The sequence below is a fragment of the Gavialis gangeticus genome, unplaced genomic scaffold (assembly GCF_001723915.1).
Source record: "Gavialis gangeticus isolate Ggan-Ray unplaced genomic scaffold, GavGan_comp1, whole genome shotgun sequence".
In the NCBI taxonomy this organism is placed as follows: domain Eukaryota; kingdom Metazoa; phylum Chordata; order Crocodylia; family Gavialidae; genus Gavialis; species Gavialis gangeticus.
Genome location: NW_017729000.1, coordinates 5,284,817 through 5,299,438, shown reverse-complemented (window position 1 = coordinate 5,299,438; position 14,622 = coordinate 5,284,817). Strand labels below are relative to the sequence as shown.

Here is a 14,622-nt window from a genome sequence, read left to right as displayed (position 1 = left end):
ATCTGCATTGTCCAGGTATCAAATTTACACCCGATTAGTTACTGCATAGTAAGGCACATGTAGATGCCTTACTGCACAGTAACACTGTGTGTGTGGACTGACTTGGAACTAACTTTAGTCCCAAGTCAATCCACATACAGTGTTAATGCGCTTTAATACCTGCATGTGTAGATGCTGGCCTATTCCCGCTTATTGCACAGTAACTTACTGCACAGTAAATTTAAGCCAGTGTAAATGCACATGTAGACACACCCGCTGACGGCTAAGGGCAGTCTACACCTCCTCCACTAGGCACCAACCTTTGTGTGCACTGCCTCCTGTAGCTCCCCAGTGCCCTAAAATCCTTCATGTTGCACAGAGGACCGGGGCGACTGGTGCTGCCTTAGTCAGGGGGGGCACATGCCCCCTCTGCAACCAGTCCTGCGAAGCGGGGGGGACTGATCTCCATCCTGTCTGGCCTCTTTCACCAGCACCTTCCAGCACTCCTCTCTGGCTCTTTGTGCCTTATGCCTGTATTCCCAGATCTGTCCACCAGCATCTGCAGGGCAAGCTTATTTTCCTGCCCTCTGCCCCCCATCTCCTGCCTGGTTGCAGCTACTGATTCCTCTCCATGGTTTGTTAAGCACTTGGTAATGAGATCTGAAAGCTCTCATGGTTAATGGTTAATGACACAGGTTCGCACAGAGAGCCATGGGGCTGTGCTCCCCCCGCACACATAAGCTGGAGAAGGCATCCGCATGGATTGCAGCAGCTGAGTGCACGGAGACACAGGGGCTGGGATGGATTCAAGGGAAAACTCAGACTGGTTTTGATTTGCTGCTACTCTGCCCTATACTCTCTTCACCTACGAGCTGGAATAGAAGTGGAAAGCGTTGTGGAACGAGCGCTGCCATTGGTGGTGGTCCCCCAAAGATACGTTCATGTCCTGCTGCTTGTGCTGTTTCCTCCAAGCTGGCAACTCACTTCTTCCCAGAAAATGTGAAGGGGGAATATAAGGGCTTTCCTTTCCACTTCGGTAAATGCTGCCTGGCCTTCCTAAGTGGAGTTGATTTTAAACCTAAGGGGGTTTAAAATCATCTCCACTTGTTGGCCCATACCCCAGTGCACAGGATACTTGGACACCCACTGGGAAGGCGGGATTGCAGGCCTCCAGACTGGGGCTTCAGAGACAACTGAGCCCCAGCTCTGATGCAATCGGAGCTGGTAATTCCCAGCCACCTTTTACAGCAGAGTTAATCATTTGGTGGGGAGGCGGCTTTACAGGATCCCCTTGAAGAGCCAAGCAAAACCTGTTTGCTCCCAGGTTGTCTCCTCCTCTTTACTGTCTTCAAATCAGCCTGAGCATCACTTGCAAATGAACTGATGTCCTGTACTGGCTTCCAAGCCCCAGGCCTCCCCTCCTTTGCGAGGCCAGGGAAGGCCCCTCATGGAGAGGCTGCCTGCCGGTGCCCGCATGCGGGTTAGTGGGAGCAGCTCACTTTTGCCTGCAGCCACGGGCTGCCTCTTGCTCATTGTTGGAATAAGGGAAAGGGAAGCGAGTCGTGTTGGGACAGGAGCAGCAAGAGCAACAGCGCCTTGTTGCTGGCTCCCAAACAACAATAACTTCTGCCGGCAGCCGCGGAGCTGAGCTTTCCCTCCGTCCCCTCTCTTGTCTCCTGCATCCTCTTTCTTTTCTTGTGTCCTCCTCATTAGCCACCCCTCAATTGTTCAGCCCAAATTTTGAGCAAGGAGTAGAATTAGCCACCACGCTACCAAAGGGGGTGGTGGCTTCTCCATCTACTGCTGTCCTTCAAGTCAATGGGAGCCTTTCTGATTGAGCTCTCTCTTAGCCAAATCTGAGATGCCAGGCTGACGAGAGGGGTCCCTGCATGGCACCCGGAGGCCTGGGAGGCAGAGGAAGGGATCACAGTAGCAAAGCAGCTCCGGAGATGCGAATTCGAGCTTCTCTCCAGACACGTTGGAGCTTACCCCCACTCCACTCCGCCAACCTGGTCACATTGGGCATGTGGCTGGGGGTCATATTAGCTACATTGCTGTCTTGGGGGTGGTTGGCTGCAGAAACTGGCCTGTCTTGCCCGCCCAAGCTGGATGGGCCGCTCACTTGGATCCTTGTCTTTTCCTGATATGCAGGAGGTCAGACCAGCTGAGCGAGTGGTCCTTCCCATCCTCTCCCTCAGATCCCATTCTTTCCATTCATGCTCTCCCTTTTGGGATCCATGGCTCTGAGTCCAAAAATCTGGGAAGTTTTGCAGATGTCTGCAGCAGGTTTGCCTGGGGGCTAGGAGCAAAGCCCCTGCCTTGCCCTGCCAGTACTAATAGGCAACTTCCCGTGGCAGGGGGCAACTTCACCAGCAGGTGCAAGGGCTGCACAGTTGGCCCCTAACAATGGGTTAGCCAATGGAGGCAGGAACACCTAGGAAGAGGCTAGCACTTGAATATAGGGACATAGGAGGTGATCAATGCTGTCTCTGAATGTGGCCAAGTGCTTCAGAGGAAGGTGTAAAAATACCCCTTGATGGACAATTATGGACTGACGTACCCAAAGGGGAATGTTCCCCTGCTTCACTTGAGGCAGGGTAGGGTGCAAGGGTGGACAGTAGTCTTATGTAGAGTTTAGATGGGATTGCATGGGTTTGGATAAGGGCTGATCCTGCCTCGGGCAGGGGGATGGGTTGGATTACCTCTGCAGCTCCCTTCCAGCCCAACTTCTCTATGATCCTCTAATTCCTTCTAAACCCTGACGGTGGTTGACATAACCCTGAATTGTGGGGATTTATATCACTTAGGCAATATTAAATTATTGGATCTCAGATAATAGGGCTTATTTTTCATCGTCCATTTCCTTGATCATCCAGGGCAGGCTCCTGCTAAGCTCTTGGGTGTGATGATGTCTCATGGCAGTGAGTTGCGCAGGTTACGTATTGAAATGACACGTGGCTTTTGAGGTGGCACAGATGTCCCCCGTTCCCAATGTGGTCAGTAGAGGGGGATCCCTCAGGGCGGGGCATCTTGGCACGGGCGTCACCTCTTGAAGCCATCGGGTCTGCCCTGCACATTGCCAATGAGGAACAAAACACGGTCCTTGCAGCCGTCGTCCAAACGTAAAGAAGCGGATGCATTTCAGGCTCCCGTTGTCTGTAGGAGCGACATCTCCTGTGCCCTGCTCCAAGCAGGTTTGCTGCAGAGATGAGCCTCACAACTGAGATTTGCAGCTCCAGTTCCTAATGCCAAGAGTCAAGTCCAGGAATGCGAGGGTTGGTAACAAAAGCCCGAGGATTTGCAGCTGGAACAAACCCAAGCAGGTAGAGGCTTGTTGAAGAACCGTGAGGGTAAGAAACTTGAGACTCGGGGCTGGCCTTTCAATTCAGGAGAGGACTTAAACTCCGGTGTCATCAGCCTGTCTGTGCTGAATGCAGCCCTCTGTTTGGAGATGAAAGAGGGAAATGGCCTCACACAAGTATTGCCTACCCCGTGCAGCTGGTCTTAGAGAAGCCTGTTGCTTCCTACCCCTGTGACAGTCAGCTGGAGAACATGCGCTCCGCGGGGAAGAGCAGCAGAACAGAGGCACGAGATCCTGCTTAAATCATTGCCCGTGGTGGGAGAAGACGATGGGGACCTGACATACCAAGGGAGCCATGGAGCAGCTGCAGCTGACACAAGTGTGGGCCAGATGTGCAGTGTTAAAGCAAAACCTTGACACCCCCAAGCTGCATTGCTTGCCATGTCTTTAAGAGGATCCCACCAACCAAGAGACAAGGAGCTGTGAGTTCTTCGCCGTGCTGATGCCCTCCAGGACGACCCTTTCTCACGGGCCCTGGATCCCATGCAGTACCCAAGAAGGACTCTTTTTTTGAGGTGCAAACCCCATATCAACATCTGAACACATTTCCATCACAAATGATGTCTCAAGTACTGCCTGCAGGGTTGGGCTGGAGATACTCCATTGCTGGTGGCACGAAGTCCTCGTCTTCATTTTCATAGATTCATAGATGTTAGGACCTCAGTAGGTCATCATTTTCTAATGCTTTTCCCCCTCTTTGTTGGCTTTTCATTTACTCTCCCTCTTCCTCCCTGCCTTTTCTCAGCAGGCCACGAGCGGGCAATGTTTCAGGCTCACACAGGGGCAGACTCCTTGTGAAGGGGGCATTCCCAAGGGCAGCCTTTTAAACTCCTCTAACTCTGAGAGAGCAAAGGAAACGGCTGATTTCCCATGTAGCCATGACATAGGTCTGCAATAGGTAGCGTGCAGGCCAGACCGAGATCACATTATCTCCATCTCGTCACGCGAAGTTAGGGCTGGGTGCAGATCGGAGCTTACGGGCGCCTGGGTTTATGCTGTGGGCTGCAAAGACATGGATCCAATCTCATGGATTCAAATGCTGCACTGTTGCAAAACCTTCTTCAGGCTAAGTCATGGAGCATTAGCAAGTGGGCGTCAGGCAGAGCTGGGGTTTGGCTGCCCTTCCTGCTCCTCTCTGAGCAGAGGCACCAAGGACTGGAAGGTCCCAAAGGTTGAGATACTGCGTCGCCCCAGGAAGAGGGGGTCCCCAGCCCTGGGGATGGTTTGGGAGAGCAGGGTAGCTATGGGAAGTCCTTCAGCCCACAGAGCTGTCTGCTCACCACCTTTCACCAGCAGTGGAAACCAAAGCCCCAGCACGCCTGGCTCTATCCCACCAGATGGATGCCTATCTCCCAGCAGGCCCAGTCTCCCCTGGAGGCTGAACGCTGCTGGGGGAGAGATCTTGAACAGACCTGGGGAGAGGGTGAATTATGGTGGTGGGGCTGTGATGGCAGGATCCTTAGGTGCCTGGATGCAGCCAGGGGCCTTTGACAATAATATGCATGTGTCCCCTAATGCAGGCACCAGCCTTTGGTGCAGCAAAGTGGGGAATGGATCTTGTCTTTTTTTCCTGCCTTCTCCTGCTTTTTTTATGTCTCCAGAAGGAAGTTTTTTACAGTGGTTTTCCAATCAGCTCTGCTTGCGTTCCCTCCTACCATCAAAGGGCATAGCCGGTTCTTCCCTTCTCTCTGCATCCTGGGTGCATTGGCTGGCTCTTGGGACTGAGCCGTGTTTCACTGTAACATGAACCCTTATTTGCCTGGGTTTTACTGGGGTAGGTGAGGAGCCTCACATCCTGGGCTGTGTCAGTCTCTAACGTTCAAAGCTCCCCTTCCAAATGCGCTGTTGGATCATGTCCCGAACCCATTAGGTTGCTTCTCTTGCCCTCCAGTCTTAGCTGAAATCGTGTGACTCACAACAATAGCCTCTGCGGTTTCCTCTTGAAATGAATCACGGCTCAGAACAATGCAAAGAGAGTGAGCCTTTCCCAGTCAAGTCTGGACGCAAGTTCACCCGCTCCAAACTGGTCTCCTGTGGTGGGATGTCCATCCAGAGGCAGCATGGATGCATCTGGATCATGCAGACCTCCACTGAAATGCTGCTGGTTTGGAAAAGCCCTTCTACAACTTCTCATGGGCTTTTTACTTTTTTGTAAGAAAAGACGAGCATTTTTGGGTGGGAAAAACTCCATTCTGAATAGAAATCTAGACTTTTGGGGGAGAAAAATAACCCTCTGGGACTGGCTTAATAGCGCTAAAGACTTCGTGGTGCCACATATTTCTCCAGGTCCTGTCTCCCTTTTGACTTTTGGTGTAGGTGAAGTCACTCAATTTACATTACATTAGGAAAATCTTCTAACTTTGCTTTGTGTAACCATCACGGTTTTGGAGAGGCTCAAGTGAATCCCCACGTTAAAGGTGTCCAGGTTGTAGCTGTGTTGGTCCAGTGGAAAAAGCAATCAGGACTTGAGGTCGAGGTGATATCTTTTGTCTTTTATTGAAATCTAGTTGGTTTAATAAAAGATATCACCTCGACCACAGGTCCTGATTGCTTTCCCCACGTTAAAAATATACATTGTCGCTGGTGACAAAGAGCATCGCCCCTCATCTCAGCACCACCTTGCCGCTGCTCATCTCAGGGTATAATATTTGTAGCTATTTTAATGGAGCAAGTAGCATATTCCTTTCCACACAGTGAAATCAGCATTGCTTTTACAATACGGTGCCTACAGCCCAAAAATTTAGACAAGCTGTGACTTTCTCTGGCAGCAGCAATGAATGGCTTCTTTATAATTACGCTCTGTATTTGCCTATAAAGCGAGCAATGTATGCCAATGTTCCCAGGCAAGCCTTGTGGTTTGGATGACATGCAAGTCAAAGGGATGAGCAATGAGTCCTGATGAGGTTTGGAAGCCGGTCCCTGAACTATTCGAGCTTGGGATTGAAAGGCGAGACCTCCCCCAAGTGCCCACGCGATAAGATCAGCACTTGAGTTTCTTACAGGGCTGATGAGAGCATCTCTCATCACATGCAAATAACCCCTGAGATGCAGGGTTTGGAGAGTGGAGGATGGGAGAAAGCTCGTGTCTGAGTGCCTCATTTTTTGTAGGGCTGCAGGAGGCAACATGGGGCTTGGCTGAGAGGCCTGCTGGCAATTCAGCAAACATCTGGATTTTGTCACTGCCATTGCTTCCACATGAGAATACTTCCACATTACTTCCATACAGAGGCTGTAGCATCTGGAGGCTGGGCGACTGGTTACAGGTGACCCATGGGGCTGATAAGGGGAGGGAGACTTGATGGGTGGAAGGGCTACGAGTCCCACCCCGTGGTGTTCCCTAGCACGGCCTGTTGTCCTCTCAAGAGCATTGTACAAGGTCAGTAGAAGGGATCTGGGCTCGTCTAGTGGCACATCATGGACAGAGAGCAATTTTCTTGCTAGGCTGCTCTGAACTTGCTCCCAGCACCTACTTTTGAGCCCTCTGGCACTGGCAGGTCTGAGAAAAGGCACTGGGGAGTTGTGTCCACTGCAAACTTCTGGTTCAAGGGGGCATCAGGGGCTTTGGGTGGGTGGGGAGCACTCAGTCCTGTGCTCTCTAAGCCCACACTGGCACAGACAAGCCCTATGAGTCTCTCCTGGCTGTTCCCTTTGGAGTCTTTCTCTATTTGCACGGTGCTCTTTTCCCCTAAACAACCCCAGACGCTCAGCCCTGTGGTATCTTTCCCTCGGGAACCCCTGAATTGCACTTCTCAACCAGCTACAGGGGAGGTTGGAGGAAGCCAAGGGGCAACATGCTAATTTGCACGCCCCTTCCATGGAGGCAGCTCCTGTCGCAGTCTGAGAGCAAGGAAATAAGCACGGTGCAGACCTGCAACCCACTGCACTAGTCTGACAACACTCCCCTTGGCCCAGTGCCACTAATTAATCTCATTACATCCTCAGACGCTTTGCTTTTCCTCCCTCTCTTTCCAAGGGTGGATCTAATGAGGGGTGTGGCAAGGCTTTTGCTATTAGACGGCCCCATGTCAGAGCCACTGTAATAGTCTTAGGGACTATTTACACGAAACATCGGTGGGCTTTGGAAGACTCTAAGTGATCTGCCAATTAATCCCTGAGATGAAAGACACGGTCTAGGCAGATGGCAGAGCAAGGCTAAAGTGATATTGGTAGCAAACCCAAACCCTGTTAGAGTCATCTTTCATAAGTAATGCCTCATAGCGATCGCTCTGGTCCATGAACAAAGTCACTTCCGTTGGGGCATGTCCTACCGGTGGTGATCTATGTGCTACTGGCCTCTGTCGCACAACCATGCATTTGATTCTCAAGAAGAGTAAAACCAATTATTTGAATCTCTTTGATCTGTACACCCTTGGGAACATGAATGCTGGTGCTTTTTGAGAGCCGCTTGGCTGCAGTTAAAACCATGACAGCTTCCAGAAGTATGGATGGACCTCTCAACAGACGTTGCAATGCAGGTTTTGGACATAGGAAGCAGCCGCAGTCGCATGAAACACTGCTTTAGAGACCAGCTCTGCACGCTACCCTGCATTGGTTATGCTCTCAGAAGCCCTGAGTGTGCAACACAGAGCTTAAAGTGCAGACACTGGGTGTGTTCAGTCCTTACCTGTGCCGGGGTGAATGGCGAAGAATCCCTGGGGGTTTCCATTTAGGATGTGGAAAGTCAGCTTCCCTTTGGAGCTGGAGTCTGGGTCGCTGGCATCAAGCTGCAGGACAGAGGTGTTTGGTGGAGAGTTCTCCATTACAGTGGTATAAAAGACAGGTCTGGACATCAGGGGTGGGTTGTCATTGATGTCAGTGACCTCAAGGTAAATCTCAGTCACAGAGGACAGAGGAATAGATCCTAGGTCCACAGCTAACACGGTCAGCCAGTAGTGAGAGGTGGCCTCTCGGTCCAGTGGTCCTATGGTCAGGATTGTACCTGGAAGAGTTAAGTAAGCTCTTATCATGGGCTCAGAGAAGTCCAACAAACCCGAAGAGTGTTACCCTTAAAACTGATGTGATTAAATGTGGCTGTGACCCACTACCAGGTCTGGATTACTATGGAGGACATCTCTGTCTCCTCACTGAAATGGGTGCCTATCCTATAGGAATGATTTTCCAAGTAGAAACAGCATGCCTTGCGGGTGGCTGGTGATGGAAAAGACCAAAGAGTTTGTTGGGATTAGGGCTGGGCTGGGTGGACGTGGTTTCAATTGGCCACCGCTGCCGCAAGTGGTTTTAGTCCTCCTGAAATTATTTCTGAATAAGAAAACATTGGGATTAGATTTACTGTAGCAGGGAAGGAGAAGGGGCCTCTGTTTTGTTTTAACCAATAGCTCAGTCATTAGGCCATTTGCCCCAGGTAATGAAGGTTCAATGCCCTCTTTTGCCTGTGGGGATTTGAACCCAGCTCTCCCATTTATCCTGGGTGAGTATCTAACCGTCACTTTATAGGGTGGGGAGGTTTCAACCCCAGGCTCCCTGCCTCCCCAGGTGAATGCTATAACCCCCAGGCTACAGAGATGCAGCTTCTCTCTGGTTGAAGGAACATCTCAGTCATGCAGCATCAACATGAGAGGCTGTGTGCACCCCACTGCAGATTGCTGTGTTGCAGACAGGTTGGGGTACTCTTGCCAATGTTATGGGTCTGGAGCCCCTCAGCCAAAGGACAGGCTTGACGCTGATTCTCCAACAGCCTGTGCGAATATCCTACCTTAGAAATCCCAGAGTGTGGCCAATGAAGGCCAAGAAGGGATGTGGAAAGGGGCACCAGAGCACAGTTTAATCCTAATCACGCTGCATGGCTTCTCCTAGTAGGGCTGTTAGGAACTTTGCCTGGTTTTGGAAGGTCTCTTCCCATCACGGAGACCCTAAAGAGGAGGTCCAAGCTCTGCCTGCCATACCCGAGGGTGCATATTGCACTCCCGTGAACAGGTATATCTGGCAAAAAACCCACAGGCTTCGCAAACAGTTTGGGATCCAGAAGGGTTCTGCTAGTCACGGGGCATCATTTAAGCCAGCCTCTAAGCTGCCCCTGACCCGAGGTGGTCATTACTCTGAGAGATGTGAATGTATTGAATCTGCATGTGTGACTATTAAGTTATTTTTCAGTTGAATCTGCTGATGGCAATACTTTACTTTGTTTTACAAAGTTTTACTTTGTTTACAATATATTCTATGCCACCAGGCTAGCAGTCCTCTTTCCCACACTTGAAGGAGTCTGTATTTACTGGTGAATGCCTTGGACAAACATAACAATTACCTGTGTCCTTCTCGATACGGAAGACGGACAGGCCAGTGCCCTCACGGATGAAATACTGGAGCTCTCCATCTTTCCCCTTGTCAGCATCCTGTGCAGTGACCGTCATGACTGATGTCCCCTCGGGGCTGTTCTCTTGCACCCAGCCGGTGAACACGAAGGAGGAGAAGTGAGGAGGGTGCAAGTTCTCATTAACGTCCAGGACGGTGACTTCCACGTGGCACAGGGACGAGCGGGAGAGAGGCTTTCCCCCATCGCTGACCTGCACGGTCAGATTATAAGAGGCCCGTTTCTCATAGTCGAGCTCCTTCTCCAAGCTGAGAGCCCCTGTCGATCTGTCCAGGTGAAACACCTTCTCCTGGTCATTGAGGAAGCTGTACACCACCTCTCCCCCAAGGCCAGTGTCCGGATCAAAGGTCTCCAGGAACAGCAGGATGGCCCCGAGGGGCAAGTCCTCTGGGACCTTCACCATGTTGAGGTCTGGGATGCAGCGTGGAGCATTGTCATTGACATCATCCAAAGTCACAACCACATCGGTGACCGAAAACAGCGGATGGCCCGTTGTTGGCTGGTCCCTTGCTTCTATTTTGAGCACATAGCGAGGCCATAGTTCTCTGTCCAGGGGTCCAATCACTGTCACCTCCCCACTGACACTATGAATGGCAAATTTATCTGTGGGGGTCAAGAGGGTGTATTTTACCCTTCCGTTGTCATCTGTATCCACATCCTCTGCTTTTACTTGTGCTATTGTTGTCCCTGTTGTTACATGTTCGGGTATCGCCACCCAGTATGCACCTTGTGGGAATTTAGGGGCGTTGTCATTGGCGTCCAACACATTCACCGCCAGGAGTTTCCACGCTGACTTCTGCGGAGCGCCGAGATCATACACAGTAACGTTAAGGATGTAGAAGCTTGTACGCTCGTGGTCTAAAGGAGCAAACACCTGAAGGAGACCCGTTTCTGCATCAATAGTAAAGCAGCTGTCCTCATTCCCATCAGAGATCACATACACCAATTTGCCATTGAAGCCAGTGTCAGGGTCAACAGCTACCAAGTCCACGATGGTGGAGTTGACCGGGACAGTCTCCATGATATCGATAGATCTTGGGAAGGTATCATCAAATTGCGGTGCATGATGGTTGATGAGATACAGGTTCAGAGTTGTTTCGTCTTCTTGGCCTTGGCCTTGAGACTGAGACTCGATGGAGTGGATGATTGTCTCCGTCAGCTGCTTCAGCACCCCCGTCTCCTCACACTGCATTTGGACTGGGAAACCTTGGCTGACCACGGTGATGTTCACAGAGGTGGGCAGAGCGTAGTTCTCTCCATCAGTAGCAGTTATTTTCAGAGAGTAGAAGGGCAGTCGTCCCACTGGGAGGTCCCTGAGGGAGGTGCTCAGGGAGATGACTCCAGAGATGGGGTTCAGCTCAAAATGCCGCAGCTCGTTGCCAGACATGATTTCATATCTAACGTGCTGCAGCTCATCGATATCAATGGCAGAGACCATGGCCACCGCACCCCCGATCGGTAGGTCTTGGGGGATGCTTCCATTGCAGTTGGCCTTCTCAAACACGGGGGCATTGTCATTTAGGTTGCTTAACACGAGGGAGACATAAACCTCTGTCTCGTGGCGGAAGGGCGAGCCCCAGTCTGCAGCCCAGACACGCAGGTGGTACCATCGCTGCATCAGTTCATAGTCCATTGGTTTGGTGGTGGAGATTGTGCCTGAATATGGGTCAATGACAAATGGAACGGATTTCTGGTTGGCAATAGTGTAGGTGACAAAGCCGTTCTCCCCATGGTCCTGATCGGTAGCTCTCACTGTTAGGACACTAGTGCCGGAAGAAAGGTTTTCATCAAAGTTGCTGTGGTACGAAGACTGAGTAAAGCTTGGAGCATGGTTGTTGCAATCAATGACGTCAACAACAACGGTGGCGAAGGCGTGACTGTTGGTGGTTGTCACTTCAAGTTCAAACTGAGGCTGCTCACGGAAGTCCATGAACTGGACTGTCGTTATCAGCCCCGTGCGAGGGTTGATTTTAAAACTGGTGCTGTCAGGAGAGGGTTTCAACATATATTTCAGATTTGGAAAGACTGGGGTGATTGCAACCTTAGCAACGTGGCTCCCCGGTGGGGAGAATTCGCTGAGCTGGACCTTGTACACGTCTTTCTCAAATCTGGCTGAGACGTGTTTGGAAGGAGGGATGTGAATAACCCTAACTGGAGAGTGGAGGGGTGGTTTGCTCTTGTCCTTGGCTTGCAGACTGAGATTGAAACCCAGTGGGTTATTCAGCCAGTTAATCTCTTTGGTTGACACTATCGTGAACTCATTGCTCCTGACATATGATTTGATAGCTTTGAAATGCCTCCCTGGATCGCCGCCCACAATGTCGACCGAATCTATCCCGCTTTCTGAGCCGTATGCCTCCACCAACAGTGTTGCACAGAGAAGGTCTTCAGTTGAATCAGGTGGTGTCACCGTCACGGACGAAATGGCTGGGGGCTTCTCGATAGATGGCTCCACTTGGACCACTAGACTAGCCAGGTTTCCAAACCCGTTGCCCTCCGAGATCTTCCTCATCCTGTCCACGGCCAGGACCTGCAGCTGGTGCTTCCCTCGGTGGGTAGCATTCAGCCTACCAGCGGTCATCACAACCCCGCTGGTGGGATGCACGGTGAACAAGTGCGACCGGGTGTTGAGAGCGTAGTAGAAATCTGCATTCTGACCTAGGTCGGCGTCCGTGGCGCTGACCACGCCAATCGTGGTTTTTAGAGGCGCGTCTTCTCGGATGGTGACTTTGTACGAGGGGGGTGAAAAGAGAGGCTTCAGGTCGTTTCGGTCCAGAATGTGGACTAACACTTTGGCCCACACTTCGTAGGCAAAGCTTCTCTCGGTGGCTTGAATGATCAGCATGTAATTGTCCTTCACCTCCCTGTTCAACAGCGCTGTGTTACCACTCCTAGTCCTTATCCTCAAGAAGCAGAAATCCCCAACAACGTGCTCCTCGGTTTTAAAGAGGCCAGTGTTGTCCCCAGAAGCTATTCGGTATCGGATGACCCAGTCGGGGTCTTTCATGTAGATGCCCATTTTGACGTAGCTCTCGACGTAGGTCTTGGGGGCCGAGTTCTCGTAAACGGTGGCATTGTAAAAGAGGTGGGTGAAGTGCAGTGGGGAGGGGTTGCTTTTCTCTGAGCTCCCACCTTGGGTCGTGAAAAATACCAGAATAACTAAGCTGAGGACGTGCCTCGTGGTAACAGCTTCCATGGCAGGGTGTCTGCTCAAGCCCTGAGGAGAGACAAAGAGAACAGTTAGAGAGCAGCTAATGTGGAGCAGAGACAGTTTTATTCAGGCCCACGTGTTACAGCCAAAGGAGCATCCTCCATGACCTCTCTTCTCTTCCCTCCACTGGCACAACCACTGAATATCTCTGTTCCTCATTGTTACTTTCTGCTTCTCTTTCCCCTCCCACGGTCGGTCCTGCGGGCCCCAGCCCTGGCTCACCCCAACCTCCACTTCCTCTGCTCCTGCCCTCCAGCCGTGGAGTATCTAAGGGAGAAGACAAGTTGGCTTCCTCCGTTGAAATGTCTTCTCTCCTCTTCCAGCTCCGCCATTCCCTCACTAAGCCATCTTTTCTTTGTGCAGCCTCATTGACCCCCCGTCTGTGATCCCAGCTGCCTTTCCTCCATCTCTCACTCATTGCACAAGCCCTCTGCTCTCTGGCCTGCATTTCTCCCTCCCATTGGCGATGCATCGGGGGTGCACATGGGTGCACGTGCACCCCTTGAGATCGGCCGTGCACCCCCTGGAAGAGGCAGCCACGAAACTGGAAGTGCACTGGCTTGGCAATTGGCCACTGGGAGACCTCCCCTCCCACCCCCTTGGCAATCTGGTGCCCTCTGAGACTTGGGAGGTACCAGTCGCCCATGCTTCCTCCTGTCTGGATTTTGCCAATGTCTTCCAAGAGATGTCCAAAAAAATGTGACCTTGGCCTTCCCCGTCTCCTCGGCTTCCTTTCCACCCCACTTCGCTTCATAGAGCTCCTCTTCTTCCCTATCACGGGGGAAGACATTTCTTGTCTTCCTCTTTTCCTCCTTTCATCCCTCCGCTTACCCCAGGGACCCCCTCTCACTTCATTTCCCTTGCACCAACTCTTGCCCCTTCTTCTACTCTTCTCTTCACTTCTTGTTCTCTTCTGGGTCTTTGTCCTCACAACACACACAGGCATTAGTCTTTCCTATGTTGGAAGGATCTGCCTCTGGATGCATGTGCCTCTCCATATCCCTTCTTCTTTTCATTTCAAAGCTCCTTCCAGAGCCAAAGCCAACTGCACTTGACTGGATCCGCCTTAGCCGGCGTCTCTGAAGTTGCTCCAAACTGGCCTTCTCCCAGCCGGTTCTCAAAACCAGTGCTCCACCCGCATGCTCCAGGGCCTGTCAGTCACCTGGGACAGTCAGCCATCCTCTTCTCATCATCCCATGGCTACATCGTCCTCCCTAATTGTTCCTTCACCCCGTCCAGGAGAGGGTCCTCCTTATCTCTGCTTCCACTTTCCACAGGACTTTGTCTTTTCCCCTCCTCCCTCCGCACCTTCTCTCCACAAGCACAAATTCAACTACTACCTCTCTACAAATGACTCCTGGATCTACTTCTCTCCCCAGAGTATTTCCCCGGGTCCCAAGCAAACTTCCAGGATGCCTCTCTGACTTCTCCTTGTGGACGTCTAACCATCAGCCAAGATCAACGCCGCTAAAACCGAGCTCTTAACTTCCCCTCCTTCAAGCTCCCTGCAGCCGCCTTTCTCAAGCACTGTGGACACCGTTGCCATCTCCTCTGCACCACTTTGACTCGGATTTTTGTCCTCTGCTCTATAGTCCTTCCAAAGCGCTCCCTTTGCTCTTATAACTCTGAGGCACCCCTCAGAAAATGCCAATTCTTTTTTTTTTTTGGACCATAGAAAATTAACAGACCAAGTCTTCTGTTGCAAAGAACTCCACAAGACTTTTAACACTGTGGGGTCCTATC

General features: G+C 51.4%; 1 protein-coding gene across 2 annotated transcripts in view; it reads right to left on the bottom strand.

Annotated features, from left to right (window-relative positions):
• Positions 1–14,622, bottom strand: part of FAT2 (FAT atypical cadherin 2) — a 107,817-nt gene that overhangs the window by 64,857 nt on the left and 28,338 nt on the right. For both annotated transcript variants that reach the window (XM_019506109.1, XM_019506110.1), the window contains exons 2-3: positions 9,603–12,885; positions 7,965–8,279 (exon numbers count right to left, since the gene is read on the bottom strand). In XM_019506109.1, coding sequence (XP_019361654.1) covers positions 7,965–8,279; positions 9,603–12,864 — 3,577 coding nt within the window. In that variant the 5' untranslated portion in view covers positions 12,865–12,885. The remainder of the gene's footprint in view (positions 1–7,964; positions 8,280–9,602; positions 12,886–14,622) is intronic.